Source organism: Tachypleus tridentatus, chromosome 2 (genome assembly GCF_004210375.1).
Source record: "Tachypleus tridentatus isolate NWPU-2018 chromosome 2, ASM421037v1, whole genome shotgun sequence".
Classification (NCBI taxonomy): Eukaryota; Metazoa; Arthropoda; class Merostomata; order Xiphosura; family Limulidae; genus Tachypleus; species Tachypleus tridentatus.
In genome coordinates this window covers 50,855,589-50,876,747 of record NC_134826.1, presented here as the reverse complement: position 1 = coordinate 50,876,747, position 21,159 = coordinate 50,855,589, and the positions used below count along the sequence as shown (strand labels likewise).

General features: G+C 34.8%; 1 protein-coding gene across 2 annotated transcripts in view; it reads right to left on the bottom strand.

Annotated features, from left to right (window-relative positions):
- Positions 1-21,159, bottom strand: part of LOC143243778 (GTPase-activating Rap/Ran-GAP domain-like protein 3) — a 157,490-nt gene that overhangs the window by 119,592 nt on the left and 16,739 nt on the right. Inside the window, exon 1 of one of the 2 annotated variants that reach the window (XM_076487419.1) lies at positions 7,241-7,891. The exons of the other annotated variant lie outside the window; for it this stretch is intronic. Coding sequence (XP_076343534.1) covers positions 7,241-7,341 — 101 coding nt within the window. The 5' untranslated portion in view covers positions 7,342-7,891. Of the gene's footprint in view, positions 1-7,240; positions 7,892-21,159 lie in introns of those variants that run through there. 2 annotated transcript variants of the gene reach the window in all.

The following is a 21,159-nucleotide window of genomic DNA, read 5'->3' as shown; positions in this document are numbered from 1 at the left end:
TACTCTTTTACCAAAGAATAGTGGGACTGACTGTAACATTATAACGTTCCCACGGCTGAAAGGGAGAGCATATTTGGTACGATCGGGATTCGAAACCGCGACCCTCAGATTACGAGTTGAGCGCCTTAACCCACCTGGGCATGCCAGGCTCCAACGTAATACTTCTCAAATAATGATGGCTAGCGCATGTAGTACTTGTAAATAAAACAGAAATGTACGAACAAACAAAGAAACGTTTTTATGCCTTTTTTGGCTTAGGTTTCTGTTTTGTTTTTTTTTCATATAGTTAAGTAACTTCTTCAGACATGTATTTGCTGCGTTCTTCAGAAGCTCACTGCAATCAACCTAGAATATTTTTCCCAAAGGGTGGTGAAAGTCGCCTGGCGGGGATCACCTGTTTTATTCCTCACATCACTATGTAGCAGTGTGTTGCATTTCAGTCAGTCAGTAGATACTAAAATGAGGAGCCAAGCATGGCCATGTGGTTAAGGCACTGGACGCGTATCGGAGGGTCGCAGGTTCGAATCCTCGTCAACGAACATGTTTGCACTTTCAACCGTTAGGGCGTTGTTAGTGCGGTCAACACCTAGTATTTGTTGAATGGTAGCTCAAGAGTTGGTGATGGAAACTACGTGCTTTTTCTCTAGTCCATCACTACTAAATTAGAAACGGCGAGCGCAGCGTTGTGCGAAATTCAAAACCAACCAAGTTAAATCAATCTTAATAATAACTTCGAATGTTTCATGTTGCTTCTATTTAAGGCACTCTCAATTTTGTGCGAGAGCTATGTTTTTAAACACTTTGTGATCATTAATACAGATATGGTTTCTTATCTGTGTTTTCACAAGTACCCTGTTCTACTTCCACATTACTAATCAGTTATCATTCTTACAGTACTAAGCTGAAGGTCATAGATAATGATAACACTGTAAAAAATAACGTAAACATTGGTTGTAAAGAGAATTGTAATAAACTTTCTATGGAAGCGAATTGGATTAATAAATTAAGGCGCTGGTACGTCATGTTTGAGTGATTAAACTTATTAATTCACAAAGCACTATAGGTAATCCTTTACGAAAGACACCAGAAAGAAAGATATGCGAATTAAAAGAGTTTATACTCAAGTCTTAGAACTTTTTTATCGGCAATAAAACAGGGATTTAAACTAAAACGAATTTTAATAAAATCAGTCATTTTGGTACGCATAACTATTATTAAGCCAGCCATGACCAATTGAAGTCGATTTATCCAATACTTTGAAATCTTCAGATTTCTAAACAATTTTATTCTAGGTGTATTCTAACACTAACGAGCTGTTCCTCTCTGGTACAGCGGTAAGTCTACGGATTTACAACATTAAAATCAGAGGTTCGATTCCTCTTCGGTGGACTCGGCAGATAGCCTGATGTGGCTTTGCTATAATTAAACACACAAACTTTAAAAAGCTATATATGTATATGCGAGTAAGTTATTCTAAAACTAAATAAACAGGGTTTGTCATTACCTGATTAAAGTAAAGAAATATATTAGTTTTTTTAAAAAATAAAGAATTAATTGTAGAAGAGAAACTCGTTAGTCTTTCTCGATGTTTCATGAACGATAGTGTATTTTTTTCAATTCACTTATATGACTCGCGTGTCTCTTGGGTAAGGAGTTTGACTTGCAATCTAAGAATCTCCGGTTCAAACCCATCACCAAACCAGTTCAGTCGTAGGAGCGTTATAATGTCACGATCAATACCAGTATTTTGTTAATGCAGCGCCCCGGCGTGGCCAGGTGGTTAAGGCTCTCGACTCGTAATCCGAGGTTCGTGGGTTCGAATCCCCGTCACACCAAACATTTTCGCCCTTTCAGGCGTGGAGGTTTTATAAAGTGACGGTCAATCCCACTATTTGTTGGTAAAAGAGTAGGCGATGGATGGTGATGACTAGCTGTCTTCCCTCTAGTCTTATGTTGGTAAAAGAGTACGCGGTGGATGGTGATGACTAGCTGTCTTCCCTCTAGTCTTATGTTAGTAAAAGAGTACGCGGTGGATGGTGATGACTAGCTGTCTTCCCTCTAGTCTTACACTGCTAAATTAGGGACGGCTAGCGCACATAGTCCTCATATAGCTTTGCGCGAAATTCAAAACAAGCCAAACCAAACAATCGGCTTACCACTCACAGATATCAAAAAGTGGGATACATGCCCCATTAATTAAATACGGAGCTCTAATATTATCTCCGCCACCAATATTTTGCAAACAAAAATGTTTTATTTAGTTGTTGTTATTTCTATAGAGTCCACTGGATTGAAATGAAAGACTACTACAGTTCTGTAGAACATTCTAAGCAATACATCAGAAACAAGTAATCTCTATTAGCAGACAAGGCTCGACTTGTAATATGAAGGTCGCGGGTTTGAATCCCCGTTACAACAAATATGCTCGCCCTTTCAGCCGTGAAGGCATTATAAAGTGACGCTCAATCCCACTATTCCTTGGTAAAAGAATAGCCCAAGAATTGACGGTGGGTGGTGATGACTAGCTATCTGCCCTCTAGTCTTACACTGCTAACTTAGGTACGGCTAGCGCAGATAGCCCTCGAGTAGCTTTGCGCGAAATTCAAAACAAACCAAACCAAAGTAGTGATGTAGCCCCAAGCGTTGTGCAGGAGGCGGGCTTTAAATAGTGCTTTTCTTCTAACCTATCGTTCTTGGATTAGAGACCTCTAACTTCCGCGACATTTAACTAACAGTCATATAACTCTGTTTAATTGTTTTACCTGGGTTTATTTGTTATAATTTGATTATTTATTATAACCATTATCGCAATTAGTTATTCAAACAAGGAACAAGAGAAACACCAAATCAAATATTTACAATAAATATAATAACATAAAATAATTTTCGAATCCCAATCGCCGAACATGCTCGTCCTTCCAGCCGTTGGCTGTTATAACATGTGGTCAATCCCACTAATCCTTGATAAAAGATCAGTCTAAGAATTCGCCGTGGGTGTTATCGACTAGCTGCCTCTCTCTACCAGTAAAGTATTGGATTTTAACACTATTACTGGAGTTCATATTATTATTATAATTTGGTATTAACACGCTAATTAAAGGACAACTAGGGCAGACTATAGTAACCTAGACAACTAGAGTAAATTCTCGCAAAAATCCAGAACAACAAAACAAAGTAAAATTAAGTCGCTTCGACAGTCCCTCACTGGGACAGCGGTAAGTCTTCGGATTTACAACGCTAAAATCAGGGGTTCAATTCCCCTCGGTGATAGCCCGACGTGGCTTTATTATAAGAAAACACACATACATTCTACTCCGACAGTATCCGTTGGTTGAATTATGGCATATTCTTGTTAAATAACCAGATTTTAAATCGGGAAAGTAGAGGGAAAGTATCGAAATCCAGAAAATATTCATATTGTATCTACTTCCTTTTTATTGTTCCCAGATGGGTCAGCGGCAAGTCTGCGGATTTACAACGCTAAAAGTAGGTGTTCGATTCCCCTTGGTGGACTCAGCAGAAAGCACGATGTGACTTTGCTACAAGAAAACACAATACACTAAAACAAACCAACAACAAAAACAGTGTTTTTAATAGTACGTCCTCCTGGTGGCTCAAAGGTACGTATGACAGCTGTTAAATGCTAAAAATCGGTTTCCGTGGTCCATAGAGCACAAACAGCCCATTGTGTAACGCCCCCAGTGGCACAGCAGTATGTCTGTGAATTCACGCTGCTAAAATCCGAGTTTCGATACCCGTAGTGGGCAGAGCATAGATAGCCCTTTATGTAACTTTATGCTTAATTCAAAAACAACAACAACCATTGTGTAACTTCGTGCTTAATAGTAACCAAACAAAATTATTAGTGTTAACACCATTTTTATGACTGTGCTTTTTTTTTTGCTTTTTTCCCTTCGATTGTTTCGATTAAAAACAAACTTCTCGAAAAAATTATAAAAAAAGAATGATAACCATAGCTGGTAATGTGTTAAATGTGTTGCTGAAAAAATTGACCAGAGAAAATATTGTGCTTACAAAAGAGTGTGTCGTAGAGTCGAATCTTCACGAGGGCCATAAGCTACCCATAATTATGAGCGCCCACCTTCACCTCCCAGTGGCACAGCAGCATGTCTGCGGACTTTAAACGCTAAAAGCCGCGTTTCGATACTCGTGGTGGGCAGAGTATAGATAGCCCATCATGAAGCTTTGTGTTTAACTTTAAACAAACCATAATTTTGAATTGGTAGACTAGTTTAATTAAATACTTGTGGGCCCGGCATGGCCAAGTGGTTAGGGGCACTCGAATCCCTGTCGCACCAAACATGCCTGCCCTTTCAGCCGTGGGGCGCTATAATGTGACGGTCAATCCCACTATTTGTTGGTAAAAGAGTAGCCCAAGAGTTGGCGGTGGGTGGTGATGAGTAGCTGCCTTCCCTCTAATCTTTCACTGCCAAATTAGGGACAACTAGCACAGAGGGCCCTCGTGTAGCTTTGCGCGAAATTCAAAACAAACGGAACCAATTATTTATGAAACTATGAGAATAAACTTTATGGAAATATTAATTAAGTTCACTTCCAATTTATCGGCCATGTTGGCCAAAGTTCTTGACCTGTAAGAAGTTCTTGTTTGTTTGTTGTTTTACCAGGAGCACAGAATATTAGATTAAGCAGATGTCTTAAAATATTCTTGAGTGTACTAAATGCTCGTGACTTGCAGTAATTAGAAAAAGATGCATTGTTTCCAATAAATTAAAGTCCTCTCGTTTTAAACAGTGCTAGTCAAAAGAACCCACAGCTTTCAGCTCTTTAAGTGCACTAATCAAATTGTTTGGTTCAGTCTTCACTGTTTATAATTTTGTTTCTCGTCATAAAGGACGCAGACCACGAATTTAATGACAATACTTTTAAAATAAGTTGCTGTTTTTTTTCTGGAAATAACTGTAGGAAATCAAATATTTTTTTTTTCCAAAAGACCAGAGTAACGAATCATAAAGGACATTAAAAAGAAACCAACGAAAATCAGTCAAACTGGCTTACGAAAGGAAAAAACAACAAAAATTTCCTCGATGTAAAAGATGTTGTCCACAGAAAATGGACAATGTAGAGGACAATACTGTACTGGTTGCTTTTAACGACCTTACTAATCAGTTTAGTAGAATGTAATTAAATCTAGAGTGACAAACGTGAACCCCCGCTAGATATTTAGAACATTGTCCAGAGGTTGCTGGTGATATAAGTTGTACAGAACACTGGTATAAAAGCAGTATCGTTTGAATGAGAAATCTCATCGTGAAAACAAGGACAGATTTTATTTTTTTTCTACCAGATTAACGTCCTCGATTATGTGATAATAACCTTAGAAAATTCCTAAATTTAGATACATCAACTAGGACACTGACAAGAATGTCTTGGCCATAACGTGAAGACACAACTTTTTAGTTTCTTAACGTAATAACGATATTTGGAAATAAAATATAAAGTTGTATAATTTTTCTTTTTTTCTGAGGTGATTGTATCGAACTCTTTCTTACTGCGCCATATTACACTTGTATCTGTGTTTGTTGAAGTTCTGAGATCTACTTTTGTATCGCTCCACGTTATTGGTTCAGACCAACTGTTGGAAAACTAGCTTTATCTGGTGGCCCTTAAATATAAATGAATAAAGGGTAGATATATGCACATAACTAGGGGTACAGATAAAAGAAATATCGTAAAAGATAAATTCTGTTTATAATTTTGTTGAATTTTTGCGCAAATTTCCTGGAGGGCCATTTGCACTCGCCGTTGTTTGGTTTTTTTTAACGCAAAGTCTCATAATAGACTATCTGCGCTTTTATCATTGTGGAAAATTGAACCGCGGATTTAACGGTGTAAATCCGTAAACCTGCCGCTGGCCAACTGAGGGTGTTCTTTTAAAGTGATAGACTATAGGGAAGGCAACTAGTCAATATCACCCACTGCCAGTTTTGGGACTACTCTTAACCAGCAAAATGATCGTCACAGTTTAACGCCCCCACAGCTGAAAGTAGGAGAACATTCTGCAACTGGTTTCGATCCCGCAACCAGAAGACTGCAATTCGAGCACCCTTAAACATCAGGCCAGTTTGAAACTATTCTAATATTTCAGAGTTTGAAAGTTTGCGGAGAGGGAACTCATAGTTTGTTTTTTCTTTCTGTGTATGTAAGCTGAGTGGTCATAAAGGTCATACACAAAAGATTAAATGAAGAAAACATTGAAGTAACTTGTTTCAGTTAGAACAGAAATTAAGCTTTGAAAATGAGCAAAATGTGCTAAAATACTGGTTGAATTAAATTTAACATTTCGTTACCGGATCTCGAACAAACGTTCTGCAACAAGTAAGTAGTATTAGTTTAAAACATATAATACTCGAAAAAGACAGATGACACATGTAGGGAACGGTCGTAACAGAAAGGATAGATCACACACATATAGGGAGTAATGGTAATAAAAAGAAAATATTACATAGATATAAGAAGTGATGGTAATAAAAAGGATAGATTACATAAATATAGGGAGTGATGGTAATAAAAACGATAGATTACACACATATAGATAGTGATAGTACTAACATTATATGGTGTACAATTAAAATAAAACTGGTTTAGAATACCAAGTTAAGAGTAGTTATGTATTAAAATAAAACTGGTTTAGAATTCCAAGTTAAGAGTAGTTATGTATGTGCTTATATTGAAATTGATGCAAATATTTCTATCTCGTTTTTCATGTTGGTTGCTTTTCGTTGATCTCAGCCCAGTTGTTGAATAAAGGGCAGGAGCACATCAACCCAGTGGTTGCCATGCTGGAGCTGTGGTTTCGTGGTTCACATCTTGTTATCACGAAAACAACAACAACAAACAAAAAATCACATCACGCGTGCCGAAGTCGTGGTGGCGTTATAAAAATGACAGTTAGATCCCTTTTTTCTTTCTTACAAAAGCAAGAGCAACCCAACAGTTTGCGGCGGATGTTGTTGCCTACCTACTTTTCTGTTAGGTTGTCATTTCAAAATTAGAAGCAGTTAATGTAGACAGGTATACCTTGTGCATTTTCGCGTGTGTCCCAAAAAACAGATAAACAAATAAACCTACAAAAATATCACATTGATAGAACATTTAGAACACGTAACTTAAAATGTTGACAGATAATCAGATAATATTCTGTATTGAAAACATTAGACATTCAGATCTCATTATTACCTGGTTTCAACCAATCACTTACCGTGTCCAGGGCACCACTTTCGGTCGTCCACCTGGAACATCAACAGTCGAACTTCTCGCTTCTTCTCTCCAGAACGTTCTAACAAACAAACTATGTGCCATGTTATTGCTGGAGAAAAGTCTCTGATAGGCCTATGATAATCTTTAAAAGTCCATTCATTGGAAACAACGACAAAAAAGATTTTACTGTTCCGGATGAGTTTTAATAGAACTCTCTGGCACCTCCTTCAACCAATAATACTTCGAGGAAACTGTAAAGTCCAATTGGAATGACAAATAACAGATGAAAAAAAAATGCGGCATTACGTAATCATTACCGGCTCAGAGTTGTTCTGTCCTGAATCAAAGCAACTACCGTGGATTTAGACTAGTGATATTGGCTTACAGACGAACCAAAGTCAATATTCATGAATGTATGTATACATTACATAACGGTACCACTGTTACAATTCGTTTTCGACCAGAAACGACAAGGAGTGATTATTTTTCTCATGTACGATAGATATACGACGTACATTGTTAGTTTCGGCGACGAAGCTTTTTATTGACGCAGGTGAAACAGCCCATCAAGATGACGAGAAGTCCGTTTATCGGGCAACATCATCCGTTAGCAAGTCCGCTGTGCTACTTGTCGCTCGTCTCTTTTAAAGACCACATAATCGATAAAAGGCACAAACTGTTGTTAAGGAAAGTCACAGATGATATGACAAGGGATAGGGGGAGCAAACAGAATACACGTACATTTTGATAAAGTACACGCTTCTAGTAATAATGCAAACAAAAGTAACCTGCAATATATCAATGAACATATATTTTACAGGTAATTTGACAGGTAATCAAACCGAACTGTGGTACGTAAACAGTAGGAAGAAACTATAAGTACCACCTGAAATTCAATTGATTTCCAACAGGACTACAATAACTACATTAACGAACTAACACACTAAGGTTGTAATGATATTCAAACACAACTGCAGTAAATACAGCGTATGAAAGTATTCGTGCCAAGTCAATACTTTATTATAACATCATATTAATAAAACAATGGAAGATAGTCATTAACAAGTACAACAGTCCTAATGTGGCTTCATGTCTAGGGCGTCAGATTCGCAAACCGAGGGACATGAGCTCGAGTCCCGTCACCGAATATGTTCACTCTTTTAGTAACAGAGGCGTTATAAAGTACAGGTTAATTTCACTAGTCCATTAGAGTGACTCAAGTGTTGACGATGGGTGCTGTTGGCAACCTAAATAGCTCCTGGCCCGGCATAGCCAGGTGATTAAGGCACTCGACTCATAATCTGAGGGTCGCGAGCTCCAATCCCAGTCGCACCAAACATGCTCGCCCTTTCAGCCGTGGGGCCATTATAATTTGACGGTCAATCCCACTATTCGTTGGTAAAAGAGTAGTCCAAGAGTTGGCAGTGGGTGGTGATGACTAGTTGCATTCCCTCTAGTATTACACTGCTAAATTAGGAACGGCTAGCACAGATAGTGCTCGCATAGCTTTAAACGAAATTTGAAATAAACCAAACCAAACTAACTCCTAGTATATCACTCCAGAATTAGGGACTCTAATTCGGATAGCCTTGAGGTAGCTCTGCGCGAAATTCCAGATGAACCAAACTTCAAACAACAGGGTGTGAATACTTACTTCCTCTGTTACTTATGACCTTTAACTGACCAAGATATCTGTTAATACTTTTATATTTCGTAACCCACACTTGATATATTCGTGTTTCATATCTTGTGATCTTCTAGATGTGTTAGTAGACTGTTCATTGTATTCGTGTTAAATAATCCATGTTATTTCAGATAAGTGTTATTCGACGGTTTGTTGTATTCATGTTTATTAATGCTCGATTCTGTGGAAATATATTGTTAGATCAGTCAATATGTTCGCATTTATAACCGTGACTTTCCAGGTACCTTTGGATATATCATTTAATATATTAATTTTTAGTGACCCATGATATTCATGTATGGGTCACTAGATACACTTTGTTGGTGACCCATGAATGAGTTAGTGATTCGATTTTATATCTCTTTTTTTTTAGTTAATATTTTTGGTGATCTTCAAGTATATTAAATATGCTTGTAGATTTAGAGCTGGTTTAAATTCATGTATTATCTACTTTTAAACTTAGAACATTTCAATAATTTTGAAGTTTTTTGGTTGTCTTTATAATAAAGCAAAACGAGTTCTTACTAGCTTCTAGTATAACTGTTTCATCAGAGATCTTAGGAATTTTCAGAAGTAATAATATTACACTTTCTAGACTTAATGAAAGTACAGAAATGGGCAAATATTTTGTTCGTCACTGGAATTAGAAAGTTGTGCCCACTTAATGGTTTCGTCTGGAATGTCATAACGGTAATGTTATGCGTTCAATGTTGCATGCTAACTTACTTGTGTTCTTTTTAGAAATATTTAACCACAATTTATAACAACGATTTCCATACATGCTAATGAAGTGACGCGTTGGTACAGTGGCAGGCCGTGGCGAGGGACCATAAGAGACGGGCTTAGTATGTTTATACTTGGTTCACAGCGAGTTTGTGACCGTTCGTTAAAGTTGCTTGTGATTAAAGGATTACACGTCATACCTCTTTCCAAGTAAAGTTTATTGTTATAGGAACAATGCTTATGTTTGTTTGTTTTCTTGAATTTCGCGCAAAGCTACTCGAGGGCTATCTGCGCTAGTCGTCCCTAATTTAGCAATGTGAGACAAGAGGGAAGGCATTTAGTCATCACCACCCGCCGCTGATAGCAATGTGACACTAGCTGGAAGGCAGCTAGTCACCACCACCCATCCCCAACTCTTGGGCTACTCTTCTAACAACGAATGGTGGGATTGACTGTGATATTATAACGTCCTCACGGCTGAAAGAGCGAGCGTGTTTGGTGTAACGGGGATTCGAACTCGCGACCCTCGGATAACCATGCCGGGCCTGGAAGCAAAGGAATTCGAACAACAGAAACGAAACTGCATCTTGATCCAATGAAGAGCAATGTCTTTGTCTACATAGTGTAGGGTATGGTTAAAGAACCTTCCGACCCAAATGATCAATGTAATGAAGCTGAACATGTTTTTCTAAGCTGTTAATAATATAATCACAATAATTGAATTTTGAAAAAAAAGTCGAGAGGTCAAAATCTTCAAACAACTTCAATTGATTTTATGAGAAATATGACCAATTAAATCATCTTCTTGTCAAATCCCCACTGCAGTTTGAACAGACTTTTAGACTTCAAGGGTTGAGTAAAAGTGTTCTCTAACTAAACCTTAAACACACACAACATATTTCGTAGATTTGTTAAAATACCTGATTTACGGCTGACGTCCTCGTATTTACCAAAACATTTTAAAAATAAAAATGTTTACGTGTTCTACAATAATTCCTGTACGCTTAATCCGAAAATGATATCCATTTTCTCCTTCATGTACATATTTTTTTACAAAACGCTATTTGCAGTTTTACATAAGTGAATCATTTTTTTATTAAAATCAGGTCACCTTTTGTTAGGCTTAAAATGTTGACCAATCTTTAGACCAGTCGCGAAATGAAAGTCTTATCAACCGTTCTAGAACCCACGAGAAACACACTTCTTGTATATGAACAGTTAACAGATTACATGACGTGTTATTTCTGGATAGAATATGTGTCTGTGTGTGCGTTTCGACACTATTATTTATTTTCAATATTATTTATTCGTCGCTATAACAACAATAAGCCGTGTAAATTAACTAAACGTATTCTATTTATGGTCAATTTTGTTTAAGTAAGAGTTTGCTTTTTTCTTCCTGATTTGTAAAAAACAAACAAAAACCTTAAATGACAGAAAAAATATTGTTATTTTCTAAATCTGCGCAGCTGCATTATGGGAAATCCGTTAATAAATTCAGAACTACTTTAGTGTAGTTTAAATTCCCAGGCATGTGTGATCGTTGTACTATAATATTGGCTTTAAATCTCGTTTACTCAGCTTATCTGAATTTAAAGAGTGAGGTTTTTTTTCAAAGTACACGGGCACGGCATGGCCAGGTAGATTAAGGCGTTCGACTCGTAATCTGAGGGTCGCGGTTTCGAATTCCGGTCGTACCAAACATACTCGCCTTTTCAGCTGTGTGGGCGTTATAATGTTACAGTCAATTCCATCACTCGTTGGTAAAAGAGTAGCCCAAGAGCTGTGGTGACGACTAATTCTTATTTCATTCCTTTAAGTGGTACACTCAATCCTTTTCTCTCGCACTTTTTTTCACACCTAAGGTGTTTTTGATTAAATATTATGAATTTTTGTCAATAACCATCAACAAACCACAGCAAGTAAAAAAGTAACACTGGATAGTAACCTACACTAACTTTAGGATCACAACCCTATTATTCTAAACAGACCTACATTTTACAAACTGAGCTAGATTCGTTAAATATATATTAGTGGTTTTCCCTCTCTAGAACACAATCAATAACTTCCTTTATATAAACTAATGCCATGGAATCTAGATTAACCGTTTCTTGTCATTACCTCATGCAATCTGAACAGCCGTAACAAGTATCATTATTTATGCTAATTGCTTAAGGTAATATCATATGACGCTAATCTTTATTTAATTAAGATAATTTAATAAAATTTAGTATATTTGTACCGAAAAGTTGGCAATAAATAATCAATAGTAACCGTTCTCCCGTATAATTTTTTTTGGAAACTTGAACTGGAAATTGCTAATCTAGTTTGCTTAGCCTAAACAATACTTGTGTAACTGCACTCCATTTCATCTTATAGTGTTGCTATTCTAAATTAGCCGTCTTTAATCCGAATGACAAAAAACTGAAAACGGTCAACCTTTACTCTTAGGTAAAGCTGCTGTAAAAAATGTTACATCAATAGCTTATGCAACTTTTTTGCGTAGGTGTACACGAAATGTTTCGTCACACTTGAATGTTTTTTGCTGTTTTTTTTAAATAACTTTGCCCTAGTGACTTATATTTATTCCAAATATAATTCCTAATATTAGGTTGCAAAAATATATCAGTATAGTAAATTTGACTTAAAAATCCATAAAAGTAAAATATGTTTTTCTGTCTTCCGTAGGAAGAAATTTACTCAAAATTATCTCAGTTATTTTTAATGGGCTTACTTTAATATTTGGTATGTGAATTAACAGTCTAGTAAAACACAGTTTGGATTATCACAGTGTCTTTATTATGCTGTTTACTATCCTTATTACTACCGTGTGTCACACCAAACATGCTCGCCCTTTCAACCCTGGGGTGTTATAATGTGACGGTCAATCTCACTATTCGTTGATAAAAAAAGTAGTCCAAGAGTTAGCGGTGAATGGTGATGACTAGCTGCCTTTCCTCTAGCCTTACACTGCTAAATTAAGGATGGCTAGCGCAGATAGACCTCGTGTAGCTTTGCTCGAAATTCAAAACAAACCAAACCAAAACAACCGTGTGTCTTGATTATGCTGCAGGGCTGTTGTCAAAACACACGTTCGTTAGATAGAGCCTAACCAGACGTGGTGACTTGTACTATATGGGCGTGGTGAGGCTCCAAATTAGTTCTGTTATAAAGTTATTCATCCTTTTTATACCCACATATTTTTTTGCTACTTAAGCACAAAGCTATACAATGGGCTATTTGTTATGTGTCAATCAAAAGTAATGGAATACATGTGTCTTCAGACTTAGCGATGAGCCAATGGAAAATCTCTTTTATTACTCTTTTCTTCGGTAAGCCTTTATAAAAGTCATTGTTATTGCAGTTTTGTTTTTATTCTCATAAATATTTTTGCATTACTGTCAAAATGACAAAACTGTAAAGAAACATGTAAGAAAATCGTATTTGTTTAGCCAAATCTGTGTCAGTTTCGGCCATATCAATCAATAACATCAAATCGAATATTGAAAGTCGCTATTTTTGGTCATTTTTGCCTTAAACATTCTGAACAAAAATGTGAATTTATGAGGTCAAAATGTAACAATAAAAAGAAAATGAAAACAGCTCTGAAGTTGCCTTGACAATATCACCTAAAGAAAAAAATATATTACTACTCTAAGGAACTGCGAATACTTCGTAGAAAACATGAGTAATTTACTCATTAATTTTTTAGCCACGGCATAAAGGCTCATAAAACGGTTATGAGTTTCCTAAGCCATGGTATAATGGCCCATAGAACTGGAGTTCGGGATCTAATTACAGCCGCAGTTATTGAGAATACCTTTATGTTTACTTTATTTGTCTGAACTTTTATATAGCATTTAAACAAAGCTAGATTACACGATAAAATACTCCTATTATGGTCAAAGTTCAGTTCTTTTGAGCTTTATGTCAGTGAATTATCTGAGGATTCAAATATAAATTTCGTAATAAACTTTAGGCAAGACGGAGCGCGTGCTTAGTTAATGAACTTGTTTCTAGCGCCACACAGTAAAACTTTCATGTGTAATAATCTTGGTTATCAAATCGAGCAATCTTTTCCTCGAGCAAAATTCCACATTTAATTTGTTTTTATTTAAGCAGGCTGAATAAAATGCGTTAGTTTTTATATTTAAACAATCAAAACCTGTTATTATAAGAAGTATAATGTGCTAGGTTGAATTATTCTGATAAAATAAAGATCAATTAGAGTTAAAACAATAGGAAATTCTTGTTTGGTCCCTGGATAAAGTGACAACATTAACATTTTGCTTTATGAAAGAACCAACTTATCAGACGTTTGGGGTATCAAGACATATACTATTATATCTTTATCTTAGAAATGAAAATTTGAATACAAAATGCATATAAAGAGAACTGAATTAGATACAGTTCTTTATGCTGTTTGAAATATTTTTATATGAAACATTTTAACATTAACACACACACACACACACTGTTAAATATTAATCAAGAAATTAAATTATAATTCATTACTTTTGTTATTTTAATTTTGGTTCCATCCATTGGCCATCTTATAATCATATACATTGTTAACATAGACTTAATGTGAACTAGTTTGTTTCAACTTTCTTAAAACAAGAATAGATGTAAGAGAGATCTATAAGGTAGATGTTAACCCTGAACAGGATAGTTAATTATTAAGAACGATCTGCAAGGTAGCTGTTAAGCCTTTAAATGATGGCTAATTATTAAGAGAGATCTATAAGGTAGATGTTAACCCTGAACAGGATAGTTAATTATTAAGAATGATCTGTAAGGTAGCTGTTAAGCCTTTAAATGATGGCTAATTATTAAGAGAGATCTATAAGGTAGATGTTAACCCTGAACAGGATAGTTAATTATTAAGAATGATCTGTAAGGTAGATGTTAACCCTGAAAAGAATATTAATTATTAAGAATGATCTGTAAGGTAGATGTTAACCCTGAAAAGAATATTAATTATTAAGAGAGGTCTGTAAGTTAGATGTTAACCCTGAAAAGGATAGCTAAATATTAAGATATATTTGCAAGGTAGTTTGTTTTCAAGCGCAAAGCTAGGTAGTGGGTTACATGTTCTCTTTTTAGCACAGGTATTTGAATATCAGATTTTAACGTTGTAAGTTCGTAAACTTACTGTTAACCCAACGGAAAACTCTTGAAACAAATGGTATATAGGTAAAAATAGGTTTTTATTATGTATTTTCGACATCAGCTACAAAAGAAACCTCTATCTCCACTGTATGAGAGCAAAACGCCCATAATTAAGAACCTCTAACATAATGCATCAAGAACCTCTCCTGATAAACTCGAAGTTTTCAAGCCAGATATTTCTAGAATTGCGTGTTTACGTATGCATCAAAACCACTATTGATAAACTCAAGGTTCTAAAGCCAGATATTTCTAGAATTAGGTGTTTATACAATGCATCAAGAACCACTACTGATAAATTCAAGGTTCTCAAGCCAGATATTTCTAGAATTACGTGTTTACGTATGCATCAAGAACAGCTACTGATAAACTCAAGGTTCTCAAGCCAGATATTTCTAGAATTACGTGTTTACGTATGCATCAAGAACAGCTACTGATAAACTCAAGGTTCTCAAGCCAGATATTTCTAGAATTACGTGTTTATATAATGCATCAAGAACCACTACTGATAAACTCGAGGTTCTCAAGCCAGATATTTCTAGAGTTGCCTATTCATTTAATTATCTGAAAAATAAAGTTTGATTTTCTACATGCAGTTGATAACAAATTTATACAAATATTAAATAAATCTATTTCACACTATTAAAATAACAAATGGTTAAAGCTTATCACGTTCCACACTATTATACAAGTTGTCTCCCAGCCAGTCTATAATTTAGTTAACATATTGTTGCATATGCTTAGTCGCTTTTACTCGTAACTTCTGAGAATACCTACTAACCAACTTCTCCACCTATCCGTTCACACACACATCCATCTACCTACCTACCTACTTAATTGAATCCAACAATTACAAGGTTTGTAATTAAATTTTCAAATGTGAGACGTAAACAGACTTTCTAACCGATATATGAGTATATTTATCAAATACAACACACTTTTATTAAACTACAAAAAACCATACCGTGATACAACAACATATGCAAATCCTAACTATTATACTTAACGGCTTCCTACGTCTAATTATAGTTACAGGTGGCAGTGCCGCATCGGTGAAGCTTCGATACCTTCAATGAACTCGTTACTTGTTATGGAGAATTGTTTCCAAAGCAACAGTTGTTGTACTGTGTATTAAAAACATCGTGTTTCACTGTACATGGTACCAAAGTTCTCAAAATGGCTACTTAGCATTTACGAAATCACACTCTAAAGGAGAAAGATAGGGCTTCCTCATTCTCTAATAATAAATACAGTTATGTCCAAGACCTATAATTTTATTTGAATGTCTCCACCAATAAGAAGTTCGCAGATAGTATGAGACCAGTTTCTAAGCCCGTATGTCCAATTATTTGTATTTCAATGCGCACGTAGGAATTCTGCTGGTTTAAATTTGAATTGTTTTTACTTTTTATATATTCTGCACGAAATTTGTGCTCGTATTTTCTATCATACACACACAAAACTTTCTGAAAAAGCAAATAAAAAGAAGCAACATTATGAAGGAGTATTATTAAAGTAGTGGTAGCATTATGAAGGAGTATTAATAAAAGTAGTGGTAGCATTATGAAGGAGTATTAATAAAAGTAGTGGTAGCATTATGAAGGACTATCAATAAAATTGTGGTAGCATTATGAAAGAGTATTAATAAACGTAGTGGTAGCATTATGAAAGAGTATTAATAAAAGTAGTGGTAGCATTATGAAGGACTATCAATAAAATTGTGGTAGCATTATGAAGGAGTATGAATAAAAGTAGTTGTAGCATTATGAAGGAGTACCGATACAAGTAGTGGTAGCTTTGTGAAGGAGTATTAATAAAAGTAGTGGTAGCATTATGAAGGATTATTATTAAAACTAGTGATAGTATTATGAAGGAGTATTAATAAAACTAGTAATAGCATTATCAAGGAGCATTAATAAAACTAGTAAAGCATTATGAAGGAGTATTAATAAAACTAGTAATAGCAATATGAAGGAGTATTAATAAACGTAGTGGTAGCATTATGAAGGAGTATTAATAAAACTAGTAATAGCATTATCAAGGAGCATTAATAAAACTAGTAAAGCATTATGAAGGAGTATTAATAAAAGTAGTGGTAGCATTATGAAAAAGTATTAATAAAAGTAGTGGTAGCATTATGAAAAAGTATTAATAAAACTAGTAATAGCAATATGAAGGAGTATTAATAAAAGTAGTGGTAGCATTATGAAGGAGTATTAATAAAACTAGTAATAGCAATATGAAGGAGTATTAATAAAACTAGTAATAGCAATATGAAGGAGTATTAATAAACGTAGTGGTAGCTTTATGAGGAAGTATCAATAAAAGTAGTGGTTGGATTATGAAGGAGTATCAATAAAAGTAATGGTCGCATTATGAAGGAGTATTAATAAAAGTAGTGGTAGCATTATGAAGCTTTACGTTAAAAATCAACCTTCTTGAAGATTGTGAAACGTTAAGAGGTAAATTCCTTAGTGTAACAGTTTTTTTTTGTAGAACTGAATTATTACTTCATTGTTTGTCTTCTTTCTCTGTCACGAATTGTGTTTTGTAGTACATTATATTTACTTAGACGAGAAATACTTGAATCCGCCGAATTGGTTGACGTCATTTACCTTTTTTAATTAGTTACACAATTGCTAATATTATAGTTGAGTGAAACCAAGAAACTATGATGAAAACCAGGGCAATTTGACTCTCTTTTTTATGTGCGTTGACATATTTGTTTTTATAGCTTAGCTTTGATTTGAAATCTAACCATTCTAATAATGGATTTGTTTTCTTAGAGAGAAAAATCGTTTCACGTTGTGGAACTGTAACTGATATTTTTTTATTCAACCTGATACTTTAATGAAATGTCTAGGAGACTAAGACAAGAAATGGAGGTCAATGTAAACTATTGTAGGGCTGATACTTTCTCTTGAAAAGTCCTGAATTCAGAGAGTAAGTCACTCTTCGTAGGAACTGCAGACTCTCCTGCTTTATCGCATTAAAATTACTTGTACGTCGACAAAGACTGGAATAACTTGGCACTGAAGTTTTCTTACCAGTGTCTTTCCCAAGGGAAATCTGCCCAGTTTGTATACGAGTGCACGTTAACTCTCTGTATAAAGTGTAAAATATTTACACGATACTGATTAGCTATTTATTGTTTCAGCAGAAGATAATTGATTAGGAGATTTGATTTACAAAAGAAAATGAAATCAGAGGTCTTTTTAAACAGAAAGAACATAGAAAACTAGAATTGTCTATAAATCAGAGCAGTAACCGTGTTACATGTTCCGTTCTTAGAACACAAAAATTATTTTAATACAAAAAATCACTCTGTCACGACCTTATTTATTATTACTAATTTTATGTTCGCACATAAAAAAGTACACAAACATACGCACGCACACACATACACATCCATACTCTGAAAAAGATGAGCCATTAACTTTGTGTTGTTTTTTTTTGCCGCTGGAAGCTTAGGCGTTCTATTCATTTATTAAAAGAAATCACGATTATTTTAAAACAACGACAATTTAATACACTTATAAAATTATGACAGTTTCCAGTGTCATAATTCCAATATGTCAATGCGCCATCTTCAAGGTTGTAGTGTTTTGTAAAATATATCCATTATTTGTGCAATTACCAGAAGACTAATTTGCGTATTAAAGAATATCACGCCATCTACTGACATTTTCCTCATGTCCATGATCCTTATTTAACAATTTAAATTTATTCTTTTATATTTAATTATCTCAATAGATTTATGTATATTCATTCTAATTAAATTTCCAAGTTGTGCTAAAATAACAGTTGTTGTTTTTTTTCCATTGAATTGCATGTTTAGTTTCACTGATGTGTTCTGCTACAGGTGAAATAGCAACATTATTGTTTTTAACGTTTCTTTTGTGTTCATTAATTCTAAAATTTCAATTTCTTCTAGCCTGTCTAAAGTAAGCCAATTTACAATCACGTGATTTTCCATTCAATCGGTTTTATATTTAACTGTATTGAAATGAATGTGCGTTTTTTAAACATTAAACACTACAGATGTGCTAAAGAAGGTTGAGGTACATTCATGTTGTAAAATTTGATTTACTTTTCTATACAAAGAAACAAAGACTGTGGTTTTAAGTTTAAGAAGCCAAACGTGTGAGATGAAAAATGAAATAGATTTATAAATATATTACTTTTTATATATAATAGATATATGTTCGACAATTTCAACCCTGCGAAACTGTTGAATCTAAAAACGTTACACATCTCAGAGTTATCTTGCTTGTTGAGTCTCTAAGTGATGCTGGCCAGACATGGTCAGGTGGTTAAAGCACTTGACTCGTAAGCTGAAGGTCGCGCGTTTGAATCCTCGTCACACCAAACATACTTGCCATTTTGAGTCGTGGGAGCGTTATAATGTGAGGGTAAATCCCACTATTCGTTGGTAAATGAGTAGACCAAGAGTTGGCGGTGGGTGATGATAACTAGCTGCCTTCCCTCTAGTCTCACACTGCTAAATTATGGACGGGTAGCGCAGATAGCCCTCGTATAGCTTTGCGTTGCGCGAAATTGGAAAACAAACAAACAAACAATAAGTGATGTTAACTTACTAAATGTCTCGCAGTAATAATGCAAACTCACATTATTCTATATTTAATTTATTTTATAAGAACTTTAAAGGATTATGTTTACATTTCACAATATTTAGCAGCACTTAGTGAGTTTTAAACATAATTTAACTATTACCATAATGGATTCTCTCTCATCCTTATGTGTACTGAACACGAATTTTGTTGTTCCTCGCTATTTCATTGATGACTAAAGTAAGCTATTCTATTTAATAATAAAATAATCACAAAACATAACAACAATATAAAAAAATGTTAAGAGTAATGGAGTTGCAGGTAAATTATCCTCCCTGGAACGTATGTGGTAGTTACCCCCTCAGAACGTATGTGTTAGTTACCTCTTCAGAACGTATGTGTTAGTTACCCCTTCAGAGCATACATGTTAGATACCTTCTCAGAACATAATGTAAATTACCCCTTCAGAACGTACATGTAAGTTAAACCTTCAAAGCATAGATGTAATTACACCTTTATAATGTAATGTAAGTTACTTCCTCAGAACGTACATGTAAGTTACTTCCCCAGAACGTACATATAAGTTACACTTTCTAAACATACATGTAAGTTACATCTTCAGAACGTACATGTCCGGCACCTCCTCAGAACGTACATATTAGTTTCACTTTCTAAACATTCATGAAAGTTACACCTTTAGAACGTAATTTAAATTACACCTTCAGAACGTACATATAAGTTACTTCCTCAGAAGATACGTGATTTTACAACGTACTAACCAAGAGACACATGTGTAATTCGTATTCACTGTGCTAAACCTTGATCGTCAGTTCGTGTATCCTACATTCACACCTAGAATTTACACCTTCTAATCAAGGTTTTGTGCCATACGTCCCTGGAATTACATTCTACACTCAGCATTCGTTAAAGAAACTGTACGAGTCATTTTAGAAACAAATCAATAATTTGACGGTATTTGAATACGTAAGATAAGAAATGTGTAAACATATCACATCAATTAGAACAATGTAAGTATTGTTAGCCAACGTAGAGTGAAAAATGTAATGTAAATGGGATTGTTAGCTAACGTAAAATGATAACTGTAATGTAAATGGGATTGTTAGCTAACGTAGAGTGAAAAATGTAATGTAAATGGGATTGTTAGCTAACGTAGAATGATAACTGTAATGTAAATGGGATTGTTAGCTAACGTAGAGTGATAAATGTAATGTAAATGGGATTATAAACTAACGTAGAATGATAAAAGTAGTGCAAATAGGATTGTTAGCTATTGTAGGATGATAGTTACAGTGTAAATGGGATATAAGCGTGATATTAACTTGAAAATGGATACAATAGTAGCATACGTTACAAAGTATTCATAGTTTTTAACCACGGTAACGTACGTTACAAAGGATTCATTATTTTAACAAGTCGGTTAGCCGGTTATATGGAATTAATCAGTCTCAAATTGAGAATTCTAAAATATAATTTTTCTGCACACTTTAATATCTAGAAAAATGACATTTTTATTTTATGGACTCCTAGAGAACAGAAAGTTGCTTGGAATGTTAGTTTTTTCTCTATTTTTTTATTCTAGCGTGACGTAGGCAATAACAACTAAATTTGTAGAGGTCGCTAGGGACAAACACCTGAAGATCTTTGTTATTTATATAACTCCCACAATGTAATGAAATTAAGGAAAACTTTTATTTGTAATTATTAAACATAATTATATTATTTAATGAAAATAAGCATATTAAACAGATAAAA